General features: G+C 49.2%; 1 protein-coding gene across 3 annotated transcripts in view; it reads right to left on the reverse strand.

The window, feature by feature from the left end:
- Positions 1-16,940, reverse strand: part of PODXL2 (podocalyxin like 2) — a 44,962-nt gene that overhangs the window by 15,207 nt on the left and 12,815 nt on the right. The window contains exons 3-4 of one of the 3 annotated variants that reach the window (XM_027640332.1): positions 16,515-16,520; positions 6,525-6,818 (exon numbers count right to left, since the gene is read on the reverse strand). In XM_027640332.1, coding sequence (XP_027496133.1) covers positions 6,525-6,738 — 214 coding nt within the window. In that variant the 5' untranslated portion in view covers positions 6,739-6,818; positions 16,515-16,520. Of the gene's footprint in view, positions 1-6,524; positions 6,819-12,402; positions 12,422-12,606; positions 12,770-16,514; positions 16,521-16,940 lie in introns of those variants that run through there. The other 2 variants (XM_027640330.1, XM_027640331.1) reach the window with 2 other exon arrangements.

The raw sequence follows: 16,940 nt of genomic DNA on the forward strand, positions 1-16,940 counted from the left end.
TTCTCCATACAACACAGTTACCAAAGGGGTTCAATCACTTCCCAGGTTCAGGCAGGATCACAGAATCATCAAGGTTGGAACACCTCTTCAAGATCTAGTCCAACCATCAGCGCAGCACCACCGTAATTACCCCTAAACCATATCCCCAGGTGCCACATACAGATGCCAGTGATGATGAGTCAATCCTTCCTTCCAGACTTTTAGCTAGACATTTAGTTCCTGTCTGGAATCAGCTCCTACTCTCTTACAAACAAGGGCATCTGCCAATTTGTCAAGATCAGGTCTCTTTAAGGCACTCCTATTTTCTTTTAGTTTATATCCCTCTTCTACAGTTTGAAGGAATTTTTGCACCCTGTACATCTCCTTGGTATGATCCCAGCCCCTAAGCTGGTCCCAGCATCTTCTTCTCAAGGCTCCCTCCAGACAAGCTGGCCTCTGTCACTCATCATCTGTGCAATGCAGAGCTAAGAACTTCCCCATTTAAAGAGTCTTCTCAGCATTTCCCTGGATTGCTCTACCCCCCCAGCCCTAAGGGAAATCAAAGGGTATCTCTCATTTTTAGCAGCTCTTCCAGCATTCTGGTAGCAGTTCCCCTTCATTAAGTGGTCTTCTCGAACAACCCACTTGGCCCACCTGGTCCTCCTCTACCTTCAGCAGACCTTCTACACCCTGCTCCCACGTTCTGGGCACATGGCAGTGCACCCACAGACCCTACCACCTTCCTAGGCCAATGCTATCCACTCCCATTCCCACCAGCTTTTGTGGAGAGAAACATCAGCCATGGAACAGAGAGGCCAGAGAGACACAGGTGATCTGGGTTCCTGCTGCAGAAATGGGGCAGAGTCTTCTGATAAAGGAGGTAGGTATTATGGAGCTGGATGCAGTGCCAGATTTGCCTGGCTCATTTATTAGCTCATCTAATTTCAGCAGAGCACTGCCAAACCCAAGGTTGCCTGAGGAGGTTGTAACTGCACACACTATCAGCTCCTTCCCTGCCAGGGTCTGCTGTCTCCCACCAAGACCAGAAGTAGGCTGGAGCACAGAAGGAGCTTGTGGCCACACACAGAGGTGGCACACACCACGTACCCCTTTCCAGCCACAAACAAGAGCGGCCAAGCCACGATGGAGCCAGCCTGATCACAAAGGGGTACAGCTCAGGAGAACAGTCTGCTGGAGCCATGAAACTGTCCCAACACCTCTGGCCAAACAGTCTAGCAAGGGATGGACCAGATGAGTTAAAGCAGGCGGCCACAGTTCCAAATCACACACCCTCCCAGAGCTTCTCAGTCACACCATCCCCTTGGGAGTCTGGTTCACCGATATGAAATTCCACACCTCTACCTCACCTCTGTGCCACCACATCATTAGCTACGCCCCTTAATGCTTTCCATCAGTGGTGATATTACTCATATTGCAGTATCCAGCTGCCTCCCACAATCCTCCAGCTTTTCCCTTCCAAGTTCTCTTACAAAGACCCTCAGGCGCTATTTTCTAAAGAAACCATCTTGCACAGCCCCCCTGGTGTTCCAAGTCCTGACCTTTGCATCTCCCAGCAGACCTAGGTCTGGGTCACACAGATGCATTTTCTTCTTTCACCCGGGGAGATGATTTTCCCTGGGAGAGGTGAACATGAGCTTCAAACCTCTGCAAAAGCCGCCATTCAAGTAACGTCTTGTTTCCTCTGAAATCAATACCAAAACTTCCCTGACACCAGATGGGCCAAGACATGGCATTGTGCCAAAGCATGATTCCCCAGCCAGACATTTAATTCATTACATTTCTGCTTCTCCTTCATTCAGAAGAGCAGGTCTCAGTTACTGTCCTACAAGGTTCCCTACCCTGTATTTGCTATTAACGGTTTAAAGCAACTGTGACAGCTCAGGAAGAGGGTGATCCTCATTGTTTTTAGTACACATAACCTGACCATAAGGTCTTTATTGGATTAAACTGAAACATGTTAACCAGTGATTGAATTACTGATAACTAGAGGGCACTGTAATAAAAACAAGAACATTCCTGGGCTCCCATCACAACACACAGCACCATTCATACTAAAGCACCTGCCAACTTTTGGAAGCACAAGGTGCACTCTACTGACTGCTAAAACTGCAGCCAGGTCTGAGGCAGTATCTGCTTCCCTTTTTGCAATATAAAGCAGCGAGACTTATTGCAAAAAGTCATACTCCAGCTGATTGAAATGGCAGGGGGATTTCAAAGAGGCAAAATACAATTACTGGTGCTGGAATTGAGCCAGTTGGGGCTAATATACTAATCTCCCAGAAGAGCTTGGAGAAGTTACTATCTCTGACTCTAAGACACCAGGTCCACACATACAAAAGAGATCATAATCAAAAGAGAGACCCAGGGTAGAAAAGTTGTTAGGTCTCATTATGGTTGGAATTTGCTTGAGGCAGACACCGGGCACCAAGTGCTACAGCTGTTCCCCAAATAGCCTCATACCTCTTTCCTGCTGAGCGCAGGACTGGAATAAAGCTGGAATAAACCATCCTCACCCAAACACAGTCAGTCAGGGACAGCTGCACCAGAACAACACTATGCACAGAGAAACTCTCCTGTCACAGGTCAGCCTTTGCCAGCAATGTCTTGACCGAGATGGCTTGTCCCAAGGCAGATCACCCAATGTGTCAGTGTGCACTAAACCAGGGCATAAACAAGAGGCATCCCAGGAGCTGAGCTCGGCAGGCGGTTGCTCAGCGCTAAGCTGCTTATGTAGACAGTCTTTACCAGGTGCTTCATTTCATTAATGCTTGGGTTGAAGATGGTATTAAGAACCGCAGATTTGCTGTCAGTCTGGATGAAGAAGCAGCAGATTTCAGTAAGGCTGAAAGACACTGGGATCTCTCTGGCCAGAAGCAAGTAATTCATCATGGAAGGAAGTGAATCTCACTAGCAGAGGAGATGGAAAGTATTTGATTCCATTAGCTTGTCAGAAAACTTACTTGTCTTTGAATACAGTCCTAAGTTGTGTGTTCTGCTATTCCCCATCCTAGCTCTCCTGGGATTCCCTTCTGCTAATTACTATGAATAATTAAAAGATTACAATTTTCTCCCCTACCCCCCAAAGCGCCACATGCCATCCTAGTGAATCACCAATCTATAAGACTAGATTTGATACCTCCCAGCACAGTCATGCCTTGGTCTTCAAGCACCCTGGAGCTGAAAGAGCAGACCCTGGCTGTAATGAAGTGAGCCTCATGCCAGTCCACCATCACACTGGAAGATGCACTCCAGTCCTTGGAGGCTCAGCTGTTGGGCAGGAGAGGAGAGGGACTAAGTGACCTCACCCACTAGAGACTCACAGGCCTTGCATCAGTTTTCAGAAGCTCACACTTCCCAGCAGTTAATGATTAGCCTGCCTCAACCTAGAGCCTTCACTGGAAGGGGAACATATGGGATGATGCTTTCTGACTGAAACGAAGGAGAACACCAAGAGGTGCAAATCAGAGAGCATTCCGGGATGGATACACCACCAGATAAGTCCTTCATTAAAAATCAGGGACTCAAAGAGACCTACAGTCCTAATGACTCCCATCTTCTAGCCCTAAAGCTAATTGACATCTTGCATTTGTTGCCCAGTGTGGTAGCAGGAAACATGATAGACCAGAAGATTCCAGGCAACATAAATGGGGAAGGTGGGAAGAAAGGAAAGGAGGACAGGAAGGGCCAGATCTAAGTCCCTGCAGGTTCACTCTATCTTCAGAGTTGATCTGGGGTTCAGGCCAATTTACTACCGAAGGTGAAGCAAAGCAGCCACACCCAAACTACAACCTAAGAAGCTTCCAGGTTCCCCAGAAGCCTGAAAGGATGCAGAAGTAACAGGTTCACAGCTCCACTGACTTGCCTTCTGGCTAAAGTACAAGGCACACGCTGCTTCTTTCCATAAGGATACGGCATCCACATTCCCACCAGACCTAATCCATCTCTTCCACATGCGGCTCCACTGGGTAGCAGCTGTGCATGGGGTAGCACACATGCAAGTGCACACTTCTGTGCACCCTCAGAGAGAATGAGACAAATGTCAGGGCCCTTCCACAGGCTGGTGCTCACTGATGTCAATATAGATTCACTGTTCCGTAGCATAAATCTGCAAAAGCACATTATTCAGGAGAACCAGAGCCCCAGGCTGAGCTGTGCTCTGCCAGTGGGGGTTTGTTCTCACTTTATAATGGACTAACAGGTGGTCCTATATGCCACATGTTTTCCAGAAATATTTTTAAAGGATGTTCGAGTGTGCTTAAAAAAAAAAAAGAGCAGCAGCTGCAGAGCTGCAGATTGTTATTACTTTTTAGCTCTTGCAGCCTCAAAGTCAGACAAAGATAGGGGAGTCTCCCCACATAGGCTTCAGAAGGACATAAAAAAAGGAGAGATGACTAATGCAGCTTTGAAATAGCAGGAGATCTGGCCTATCTGCAAGACCACCAGCAGTTCCAGGCCCAATATCTTTACACCAAACATGGAAAGAAGCCAGCACAGGTCTCCTTTCATAGCAAGGAATTTTCATTCTCTAGTAGTACAACAATGCTGTTTCGTGCCTTGACTGAAGCAATATCTCTGATGTGTGCCTGGGACAGAGTACCAACTATGCTGGGTTACACTACACAGAAAGAAATCTCACATAAGGAAAACTTACACCATAAACTTTTTTTCTCCTTTAACAGCAGCTGTTGAAAACTGTTTAATGGATTTATACACTGAAAATAACCTAACAGATGTCATCACACAGTTCCACAAGGTATCACATGGCATCTGTCACACATGCAGCATGTAAGATTCATTGGTTGTGTGCCTCTCTCATACAGAGGCCTTGCATGACAGGAGAAGGCTGCCCAATTTAGGGATGCTATTACAATATCCTTTATTGTAAAATGACACACAGCAGGTTTCTAATTAAATTTTAAGTAGAAATGTGCTCCCAGTTCTTGAATAATTCAAAATGTTCTATTAACCAAGGTTCTAAAACACCATTGAGACATGAGCTCTGGACACAGCAACGGTCAGGGGAAGAAACAGTGCTTGGAAGCACAGCAGTAGTTAGCTGGGCAGTGGATAGGGCAGGGTATGCAAAAGGACAGCTGAAAGAGCACATCTGTTCATGGAGGAAAGTACTGCAGGCAAGAACGGAAGGAGAGAGGAGCGTGTTCTGCATGCAAATGGGGCGAGGCACGTGCAAGAGGCAAGGCTGGGTTCGGTACCCAGTCATCTCGCTCTCAATGCACAAGCACATGCTGTTCTCCAAGTCACGTCCAGATCTGTGAGTACACGCAGGTGCCCGCTGGCACACCAATAAAAGCGCCGCTGAGCGCTGCCACCGCGTGAGAGCGGCTGAGCCAGAGCCTGTCCCAGGGATGTGCTGGCAGGAACGGGCACCATACGCCCCCGGCATCCCCGTGGAGGCACAGCTGCCCCACGGCCAGGTCTGCAAGTGCCCCGGGGGCCAGGGAGCCACAGGGCAGCAACAGTATGGCCAGATAAGTTCAGCAGCAATGTCAGTGAGCAAAGGGCTTTGGAGACCTAAGCTGGGATGGCCCTTGCCCCCATAGCGTGCACTGTGCCCCAGTGGGCAGCCCCAGCCGTAGCTCTGCAGCAGCCTCAGCCTTGTGTGAGCACAGGTGTTTTTTAAGGTCACAGAAGTAGGAATGAAGATAAAATGAGACTTGTGCTTTTTAACTGCAGACCTCAGTCAGATCTGCTGAGAGCAAGGCAGCAATACCAGCTGAGGGAGGAGGGGTAAGGCTGAATCCTGGCCTTTGGGTAACACTTAATACATGCCCCACATGACACTTAAGAGCAGGAGCATGTGAAATAATCTCCTAAGCTACTGGAAACCCTGCAATGCTCCTCCTCCTTCCCCTCATCCTTCTTGAAAGTATCTCAAAGCCAACGAGGGCCTTGGGGGGAGACCACTGAGGGGCTCAGCGATCTCAAAAAAACGCTCCACAGAGGAAAGCAAGCTCAAATGCTAATGAAACCCATTTTGGTCATGACTCCTCAGGAAGCAGCAGGACAGGGTAGACAACAAGACTGTCTTCTGTTGGCCAAGTCCACACTGAAGTCACAGACTGAGGAATCCAGAATTTGACCCAGGCAACCCAGCTTTGAGTCAAACCCTAAAATGGCCTTGATCTCCAAGTCAGGCTCTTGAGACCCTAAAGTTGTGCTTAATAGACAGCAACAGAAAGAAAGGAGAGAGAAGAGAGCATAAAAGGGGGAGAGAGAGAAAGAAAGACATGAAGCAATGGGAAACTAGGAGGAGGGCAATACTTTCCCCAGCTCATAGCAGCTGAGGAATAAAGGCTCAACTGTAACTTGGTTTCTAAAGCCTGTGCTTGCTCAGGGTTCACTGGGGACACATCAGGCACTGAGGTGAGAAAATAGAGCTGACGTTTAATCTCAGGCCCTCTTAGCAAGAGTTGTGCCAAAGCAGGAAGACAGATCCCTGCATTCTTCCATCTCCCAAGAGCCCCTGCAGAGTGGGGAGGGAGTATGGGGTAAAAATAACCTACCTGTTGCCGGTCCCAAGTCCAGGCTGGAGTCGTTGAGCTCTCCCCCATCTTCCCAGAAGTACTGCGGGGGCTGCAAGATCTTGGACTCCTCATTCTCCTCGCTGGCAAAGCCTGACCCTGGGGCAGCATGCAGAGAGCCAGGGGCAAGATCTGGCTCTGCAGTCTCCGGGCTGGTTTGCTCATGGGAATTCATGGCCTCCAGGTGGGACATCATGGCAAACTCCAGCAGGGAAGTTGACGTGAGGCCATCAGCAGTTGGGTCCTCCGAGGATGCAAGACAGAGGCACAAGGTCCCTGTATAATGACAGTAAAACCACATCAGAGCTTGGACTGACACTCACTAGGCTTGTCTTCCCCTTGCAGCCTGCTCCTGCCAAACCAAGCTACCCCTCAGATGGGCTGTACTCTCAGCTGATGGGGAAAATTAGGATATTTTGGGAAACATCCACAACCATGCAGATGAGCATTCACACGGAGGAGTCTCAGCGGCAAGCAGCCATCTAGCCTGGGGCACCTCTCTTCAACAGGGCACTGATGGTTCACCCTTTCCAAGGTGTTTTTGCCTCTGAAAGGATGGGGTGCTCTGTTATTCATCCATCCTGGAGAGGAGGTGGAATGTCTTACACTTCAGCCATGAAACTCTGGCCTTGAGAAGACAATGATAGCTTCCTATCCGACTGTCCTGATCCACAGCTATATTTTATGCAGGGGGACTGATTCAAACCAACAATATTTACAACTCCAATATTAATCATATTTTAAATCAGGAAGCTGAAAATCTATTTTTAAGTCATTAACTTGAACTTCATTTTGCATTCACAATGTTGGTTTTCATAAGAAAGGGCTGACCATCAGAGGTAAGAATTAAAATGTGACAATAGCAAACATCTACTTAACACTAAGGAAGGAAGCAGGCTGCATTTTACACTTTTCTTTCAACATTATACCCTTGTTATTTCCATTTTATCTATCAGAAGGTTTGACTGACACTTCTTGATTCCTAGATGAGACTTTAATTGTGATTTGTGTCAAGGTACATTCACATGCATATTGAACTTCAATCAAAATGCAAGAAAACAGCACCTGGAACTTGGCTTTATTCAGCTGATAAATACCATGATAAATATGGAGACATAAGGAAAAAATAAAATTACCAAAACATGTTTTACATTTTAAAAAGTTTTGTTAAGCAAGCAAAGTAACTAATTTGGGTGAACTGAACAATTTGCTTCCCAGTCCTCTGTTCTTCAGCATATCAAAACTAAAAGATCTCATCCTCTCACAGCTGATTTTTATTCATAGATTAGAAGAAAAAAGGACACATTTTCTCGCTTTCTCAGCTCATACTCAGTTTCTCAATTCTTAATGAACTAGTCACTGAACTGAACTAATTGAATAAGCTGAAATTAAGACTAATTTGGTATTTTTCTTTGATAACTGATTTTCTAGACAACAGAAATGCAGCAGATCTAATCCATCTGGACTTTAGTCAAATATCTGATAGAGTGTCTCACGCAGAATTACCAGAGACGCAAGAAAAGACAGTAATTAGCAGGAAAACTGTATGGCATTGGCTATACAAAAAATAACAGAGGCTTGTGCTGGAGGGGGGCTATTAGTGGAATTCCTCGAGGTTTGTCCTTGGATCTGCTGTTCTTTCACATTTTCCTAAGTGACCTTGGAAGAAAAATTAGGAACATGATAACGAAATTAGCCAAGGACACAAAGCGAGGAGACATCCTCACGGCACAGACTGTAGGTACAGCTAGGTGATCTTGAGAATGGGAATAACAGAAATAGTATGAAAAGAAATAGTACAAAGTGATAAGTCATCCCCTTGAGAACTAGCACAAAACATTTCTGATACAAGATAGGAAAACATCCATTAGAAATGTCTTAAGAGACGAAACTCCTGTATTAGAAACAGCTCTGAGATATCACTGGAATGCAGATGTGAAAATCCTTGCAGAGTCCTGAAGTATTAGAAATAGAGAGCTTTTACAAAGCAGTGCTGAGACATCACCTGGATGCTGCACACAGATCTGGATACACGTGGCCTGAAATGATTTAAGCAGAGCTGAACTGCCTTCAGGCAAGGGCACAGACTAGGCAACCTCCCGAGGTTGCTTCTCACCACTGTGTCCTACAATTTCACATCCCAGAAGGACAAATTCAAATCAAGACAAGTGTTAAGATGAGCTGTGGGGCAATGGCAGATGGGTTGGCCCTGGTGCTTTTGGTGAAAACATTAGCCTGTTTGGCACAAAAAGTTTGGGAATTGCTGCTCATCTGCCAGATTGATTCCCAAATCAGTCCTGGGAACACTAAAATCCAGAAATGAATTTCTCAAGTCTTCTGCCTGCTCTGACACTCTCCATTTTCTTCCACTACTCTCTGAACTGAGCAAAATCCAATATTGGTTACCCTTTCCCATATGCACTCGTGCCAGGCTTCAGCACTTCTCAATCTCGTTTATTTTGCTCTATTGATTCAAGTCAAGATCAGCTGAGGCCAGCACGGCAACAAAAAAGGGAACAGCAGAGTATCAAAGGGGAAAGAAGCTACTGCAGCATCACTGAGCCAACCAAAACGCCTCAGGGCATCCCTGGGAATGTGCCTGCTCCCTGCGAGCCCTGCACGCACAGTGAAGTCCACAGCTGGAAACAAGAGCTCACACATCTCCTGTGCCTGAGCTCAGATCCAGAGAGACCTGGCCAGGCCTCCATGCCAATCCAGTGGTGCTCAGCAGGCTCCAACACGATGGTGCCCAGCTGACACAAGACATCTGCATCACTGACAGAGAGCACTGAGCCCTGTGCAGCCCACCAGAGAGAGCACTTGTCTTGAGGAGCTTACAGCTTAAGCAAACATGACAGAGAGCAGCAAGAAGGAGAAAAGAAACATTATTCTCAAAGTTATCCACCAAAGGAGAGCAGAAGGACAGGGAGACACCAAGTGGTCCAAGACCACACGGAATATTTGATATATTTGTGACTATAACTGCCTGGATCCTAAGTAAGCTCTTTATATACCCCAGTGCTTAAGTTTCCCCCAGTTCCCATTAGCAGACATGGTTGATGTGGCACCTCGGCTTTCCAGCCACTCTACAAAACACATCCTGGGTCTCCCAGGCAGCAAGGGAATGCCCCAAAATGTAACTGTGCCAGCTCCCAGGCTGGCTCAGGCCTTTTTTTCCATCAGCTACACCCCGTTTGGGTTGCCTCCAGAACTCAGCCACCGTCCACCCCACCATTTCTCAACAGACATCTCATGGCAAGTGAACCTGGGCATCCAGAGAGTTATCTCCATCCATGAAGGAAGCTTGGATGCTGGGAGTTTGTTTACCCTCCTTTAACTCTGAAGTGTTTACCAGTTAAAACCCCCTAAGCTGCATTATCTGGTTTACTGGGATGCTGTGCTTTCCTCAGCCCAAGATAAGAATGAGTCATGCACAGCCTGAGCAAGCCAGGTTTCTCCTGGGGTGGATCTGGAGTGAGACCTTGGGGCCTGATCCACAGGCACAGGATGCAGAGACTGGCCTGGGGGAACCCTCCGTGCCAGCACCAGCCCGAATGCCACAGAGCTAACAGCACTATCACACCAGGGTAAAAATCAGTACCTCTCCAGACAGCATCCTGACACCACTTCATTCATACCATCTGCACCAGCAGCAAAAACTCAATGGGCTGAGGTGCCAAACAGCAGCCCCAAGATTTGGCACCTTCCCCCTCTCTTCCAAGCGTCTCATAAAGGAGCTCCACGCAGCTGTCAAGTCCAAGGCAAAGAAAGAATCAAAGCACAAGCTGAGCTGGGAGGCAGGGGAGCACAGCTGAGAGAGGAAATCTAATGCCCAAGACCTCGGTGCCAGGCCATTTTCCTCCTTGGATGGGGAACAGGGATTAGACAACTTCTATCAGCCGTCAGTCTCCCAATTTTGTATTCTAAAAGGCAGATCAAGAGACAGGAATAAAGAAACACAAACAAATAAAGCCCTGCAACTGTAGATGGGAGGGAGCAGGGAACGGAGCCAGGGCTTGCCAGCTGCTTCAATGGGGCGTTTGTCTCTCATTTCTATTTTTGCGGCACCTCTGCGTAACCTGGAGGAGATGAGGCTCTGCATGCTAAAGAGGGCAGCCAGCCTTCAGGGAAACAGCAGGGCTGTGAGCACAGGAGGAAAACCCTCCCCAGAACAGACAGAGGAGGAGCGAGAAACGAGAGAAAGTGGGAGAGGTAGCTGGAGTGGGGAGAGGGAACAAAGGCAGAGAGCACCGAAACCATCACGAGAGCTCCGTGGTGGCTGCGAGCTGTAACGCTGCTGGTACCCACAAAGATGACACGTGGAGGTAACAATGGCCTTGCAAAAGGTGCTTCACCTCTATAAGGAGCAGAATGGGCCGATTCCAACAGCAGGGAGTAATACTGTAATGTTACTTTTCCAAGTTCACTGGAAAAAAGCTGGCCATGGGGACACACTGATGAAATGAGTTGCTGACCCCACTGATCCCACAGCAAACAGTTCCAGCTCAAAGTGGAGAAGCTTGCTCTGTTCAGCTCAGCAGAGGATTCAAGAAAACAGGACAAGGAGATGGGGGAGTTTTGCTCAACAGCAGAAGAAAATACCTGACAAAAAATTATCTGCCATCTCTCTCCCAAACTGCTGTGAATAAGAGCAGTTTCACAGTTCTAAACAATTCTAAAAGAATCCCAAAATATTTTCTACATCAGCTGACCAAGAACTGCTTCATCCCTTTGCCACAAAGCAAGCCACCTCTCCACTGGACAGGGCAGTTGTTTAAAAGCTCCCAACTGGCCTATTGAATAGGACTAGGAGTGAAAGAGGAAATAAGTAATTTCTGTGTCCAGCTGAAATGAGAGGAGGGATTTGGGGAGATGAAATTTGAACCTGGCTGTGATTGTGTCAAAATTTTCTTGCTTTTTAATTAATAACAAGCAAACTTCAATTTCTCTCCAAGGAACATACAACCATCCCCTAAGATGTCATCACATTGGCTTGATCTATGGAATATTCTTCAGTTTACCCAACAGAAGGTTGGTTTTACCTCTCCTTCATGTGTGTTGTGGCTACACCACAGTGCCACAGAGGCAGGATCAGCCTGCTGAAGGGAAGAATATTTGCCTGGAGCACACTCTGACTTACCTGTCTCTCACCACCAACTAGCAGAGCCTGCACACTCCTCCCAAGCACAGTTGCACAATGGCTACCAGGGAGGGGGGTCAGAGCATCTTGGTGTTGCCAATGCAGCAGCCGCAACAATGTCCATCTGGCCCTGCTACCGTTGACCTTCCTTTCAAGCCCACCCCACACCCAGGAGCTACCCAACAATGTTATTTCCTAGGAGAGCTGGGTCAGGAATGGGTCATTTACTGATAATCAGTTAGGACAGAAACACAATGACCAGATGAGGGAAGCATCTGCCAGGGATATTCCCTCCCCCAGACCACCACGCCTGGCCTGGAAAGGCCGGGGAGCAAGGCCCAAGGGCAGAGAGGAGAGAGGCCCCAGGGCAGAACAGCCAACGGCACAAACCACTTCAAGAACGTAACAAAACACAGAGCAATTTAAATAACAAAAAAGGATCCCAACCGTGGCCAGTGGAGGAAGAGAAGAAAAATGTCCTTTGACTGAGGGATGTCCAAGCTGATTCCCACACAGTCACCTGGAGTCTCTGCACACCAAACCCTCAACAGCTTGCACAGGGAAGCACACAGGATGACCATATATCAAACCAAGTCCCCTTCATGCTAATTCAGACTTACAGACCATACCTGTTCTGGGACACCTCCACCTAAGACCTCACCCAGCCTAGCTCCCACATGGCCTTATTGCTGCTCTCCCATGCTGCACTAGAGTACTTACACATCCAGCCATGTCCCTAATCTCTGAGATCATTTCCAATTAGGGCTTCAGAAAACAAGATCAGACTGCCATCCTCCTCCGGTACTGCCAGCAATCAGGTCCCTTATGGAGCATCCCTCTAAAACTATCCACCTTCCCATGGCTCCAGTACATTTTAGAAAGCAATGGGAAAAGCACTTGGGTCAGCAGGGAGCACATACTTACCAACCTGCACCAAGGAGAGGGATGAGGCACAACTGAAGAAGCCCTTGCAACGGGACAGCTTTTTAAAGGGATGCTGTGCCAGCATCTTTGAGCTTTTACAGTTTTTTACAGCAAGCATAATAAGAGAGCTCCAACACTCGGCTACAGGGAGTGCGTGTCTGCACGTACTGAGTGGCTACTACCTCACAAAGGACTGCCAACATCTGCTCCCTTGGCATTTCAGAAGAGAACATCCAGAGCACGCGGGCCCAGGTATATCCTGGGAAATGGCACAGCACTGCCAGAAGATGCACCTGCTTTTGCAGAAAATTGCAGATGTGCCCTTTGTCAGCACAAGCGCAGCAGGGGTCTGCCTTCCAGGGGTGACAGGCACCCTCAGCCCAGCGCTGAGGTGAGTCAAGTCTCTTGTCCTTACAATCAGTAGCATCACAACTGCTCTAAACACCTCCACCCGTCTGCACACAAGACACTCCATGCAAGCAGGTCACAGCAACTCCAACAAGCCTGCCTGTCCTTCCCCCTTCGCTCAACCATTCATGCTGGGAGTCACAATCTCACTTGGTTTCAGCCTCCCAGACTGTTTGCCTTCACTCCCTCCCCAGATTGTCTCGTAGCCTTCACACCTCCCTCCTCTGCTGCTGCAACGTCTGCTCCTCTCCGCGATTCTCGCTATTGACAATGGCAGCTGCCAGCTTGGGGCCAGGGGAGACACAGCCCCTGGGGAAACAGCATCAGGTGGACAGTTGTACACAGCAGAAGTCAATTTTCTTTCCTCAGTTACCTTCCGTAGGCCTCTTCAAACAGCCCACAGGCCCCCAGGGGTTAACAGACCACAGGATGAAAGCTATTGATCTAAGAGAAAAACCACAGCCCACAGACTTCTTTGCCCTCTCAAAGGCCCAAAGCATTTCATCTGCCTTGCCAGGCCTGCACTTCCTCTTCTTGCTCTGTCCCAGTCTGGACTGTGTACCCCATGGTGCTCAGTTTGATTTCTAGCACACCAAATAAAGGCTTGTGGCTGCTTTGTCTTCAAAGCCACCCTGCTCAGGCAGAGCAAGCACTACCTCAGATGCAGGAGGGACTTCCCTTGAGACACGGTCACCCGTCGAAATATAATAGAAGTCTTTTACATCCCATAAGGCCTTTAAAACTCACTGGGTACAACACTGAACACAAAACGGTTCACTCCACTCCAGACCCTGCAGCAGAGCAGTGACGACCACCCTGCCACACGCTGCATAGCAGACTCTCCCCCAAGAGGCTCCACTCTCCAAACAACCTCACACGTCCCTGGCAAAAAAAACTCATGCAAAGGTTAGGTGGTCCCAGGGCACATGTATGGGTCCTGACTAACTTCCCAACACATCAGGCAGGACAGAAATAGCCGAGAATGGCTGCAGTTGGCACATAGAGGGCAGGCTGCAAAGCTGGCTGCCCAACAGTAACAAATTATCACCAGAACAAGAACGTACATCCAAACTCTGGCAACCACAACAGGGCTTAACCAGGCACAGGGACGGTGAGGGGCTGATCTGAGCCCCAGCAGGGTGTATCTTCATTGCCAGCATCCCTGGCCCTCTGAACAAATCAACACACGTGTTTGCTTTGCCTCGGTGTGCACTGTGCTCATGTGGCTGACAAATAGCCTCTCCATTCTTTGGGGATTACGTGTTTCAACAGTGTCCTGGTTTCGACAAATAGCCAGCAAGAACAAGAAGCAAGTTCACTCAAGCACCAGCTGCGAGCCATGATGCACCTTCCCTGCAGCCCCTCTCTCCTGGCCCTGCAGCAGGACTGCCAGGGCAGCTGCTGCTGCTCACTCAGGTACCCACAAAATGCCGGAGCTTCTTCCCACACTGAGGGAGTGGAAAAACTTTTGTGCACTCTGATCTGTAGCTCATCGCCAGCAGCTTCCCCTTGAGGGCTTAATGTAGTTATTTCTACCCCTGATGCCTATAATTAAATGAACATTTCCTTATGGCACTGAGGAGGCCAAGCTAAAACTGACTACAGGGAATTTTCATCCATCCTGATCTATACTCCCTCATCTCTGGCTTGTTCACACAATGCTAACAAGGCATCTTCTAAGCAGGCAGAAGGGAAAAAAACACCCCTTAAATAGCCCACATGAAGACAAGCACCTGGGGAGATAAAAAGAGGAAAGAGACCAATTCCCTCCTTGTCCCCCTGCTTTTAATCACATAATTTTCCTACTTGCAAAACCAAAGGGGCTTAGATACCCTAGAGCCTGGAGAGATGTTTCCACGCTCTGCCAGCAGACTTGTGCTGCTCAGCAGTCTGATGGGACCCTCATGAGATGCATGTCCCATTCCAGCACATCCTGCAGGTCTGCAGAGGCTCCCAATTGAGGGAAGCTCTTTTTCAGGGATTAACAATTCCTGTCCTGCAGGGCTGGAGAAGCGAAGCCAGAGTGCACCGAGTTATTTCAGACTGGAACACATCCTAAACCACTGAACAAAGCTACTAACCAAAACAGGCCTTAATGTATAAATTCCCAGTAATCTGTATCTCCACTTCTGACCTCCCATCTAGGTAGAAGTCCAATCACCTGGAGAAGTCTGGCCAACCGAGTCCAGCCCTCCAGTATCTCTACAGCCCACCAGGATTATCAGTTTCACTAGACTAGGAACTGAGCTGTCCCTTGGAGCTGCCACGTGCCTCCCACCCATACTCCTATTCCTGCCAGGACAGCAGAGAGGATCAGAGGGAAAGCCAAGGACCCAAATCCTCTGTATCACCACCAGCTGGACAGCAATACCAGAAAGTTTCCAGCAGCCTCAGCAGAATAGGAAACACACCCTCCCCTCAGCATAACCGTACTAGTGGTGGTCCTTTTGGCTGCCACAGTGTAAAACCACCACGAGGTCCATCTCCTTCCCGTGCAGAGCAAATGCAACTTTCTGGCTATGGGGTTGGCAGCTGGGCAGGGTGGGAATATGGCAGTTCCCCCACCCCACCCATGCATCTTGCCCTCCACTGTGGAGGAGGTAGAGGTTTGGCTGAATTTGGAGACTTGGGTTTCCTGCTGAAATGCGGCTAAAGAACCTTTGCCAGCTGTGCCCAAGGTTTTCCCTTAATGTGGACAACCTGCCTCGAGGAAGCCACAAAACTGGCTCCCTGCTCAGCTCTGGAAAGACTTATTGCTTCTGTGCCACTGAGTATTGGCACAAAACCCCAACAGGTTTTCTGATCCATTTTGCTCTTTAAGCTCACTATTGTTTGCAAACCTAAAAGGCTTTATCTCTTCTCTTTAGGGAGTCCCAGACGGCAGAGACTCACAGCTCACGGACAGAATGGCTCCACAGATGACACATTCCCCCATGAACATTTTCGGGAGATTGGGGTAATAAGAGAGATGTGCCAGGGGGCTGGATGTCACTGTATCACAGCTCGGTCGTGCTGGAAGACAGTGACTGGTTGGTAACTCAGCCCTTCCCTCCCTGCCAGAATGACTCAAGACAAAGGCTCCCCCACACTTTAAATGTCCCCGTTCAGAACTCCTGTTCCACACTAACCAGATTTCTGTACAAAGGGATGGTGCAGGGAGGAAAAGGGCAGTCTCAGCCTCACAGGTCTTTAGGGGATCCCTTTGTTGGGAAATTTCCCCAGACTATTTAAAAATAGAAGCAGAGCCTTCACAACTATTCCGAGTATAATTATTAGCGCACTTAATTGCCTTTCCCTGGCACCCTACCTCTCCTCTAAATTTCAAGAGGAGGCTCTCGGGGAAACGCGGAGCAATTTGCGGTTCCCCGTTCCTTTGTACCAGTTTCGCGGTAGTTCGCAAAATCACCACGACGCCAGACGAAGCCATCGATACCCGGGCGGGCGGTCTGGGGCAGTGCTGCCGCAGCCGGGGCTGCCCTGGCCGGGCCGCGACCACCCACCCCCGGCTCCGCCAGCGCTGCCGGTGCTCACGGGGTCCCCGCAGGGTCCAGCGCCGCGTGCACCCTCTCCAGGGCAGGAGAGCCCGGGAGAACCCCCGTCCCCGCGGGGTGAAACCCATGTGCATCCAGCCCGCCATGCCGGGAGCGCAGGGGTCCCCAGTCACCCCCGGAGTCCCGGGGCAGAGACCGGCCGCTCCAGAGGGCTCTAATGTTCGGGTGGGGGGCAGCGCCCGGTACCCAGGGAGAGCTCCAGGGTGGGGGACGGGGATCCGCACAAGTCCCGGTACGCGGGGTCAACGGTGCCTGTGCGGGGGTGGGTGATGGAGACCTGCCTGCTGCAGAGGTCCCGGTGCCCCGAAGCACTGGACCCTCCGCGGACCGCGGTTCTCCAGGATGAGGAGGGTCAGACCCGCCCCCCGCTGGGGG

This window comes from Corapipo altera, unplaced genomic scaffold (genome assembly GCF_003945725.1).
Source record: "Corapipo altera isolate COAL_440 unplaced genomic scaffold, ASM394572v1 55, whole genome shotgun sequence".
In the NCBI taxonomy this organism is placed as follows: domain Eukaryota; kingdom Metazoa; phylum Chordata; class Aves; order Passeriformes; family Pipridae; genus Corapipo; species Corapipo altera.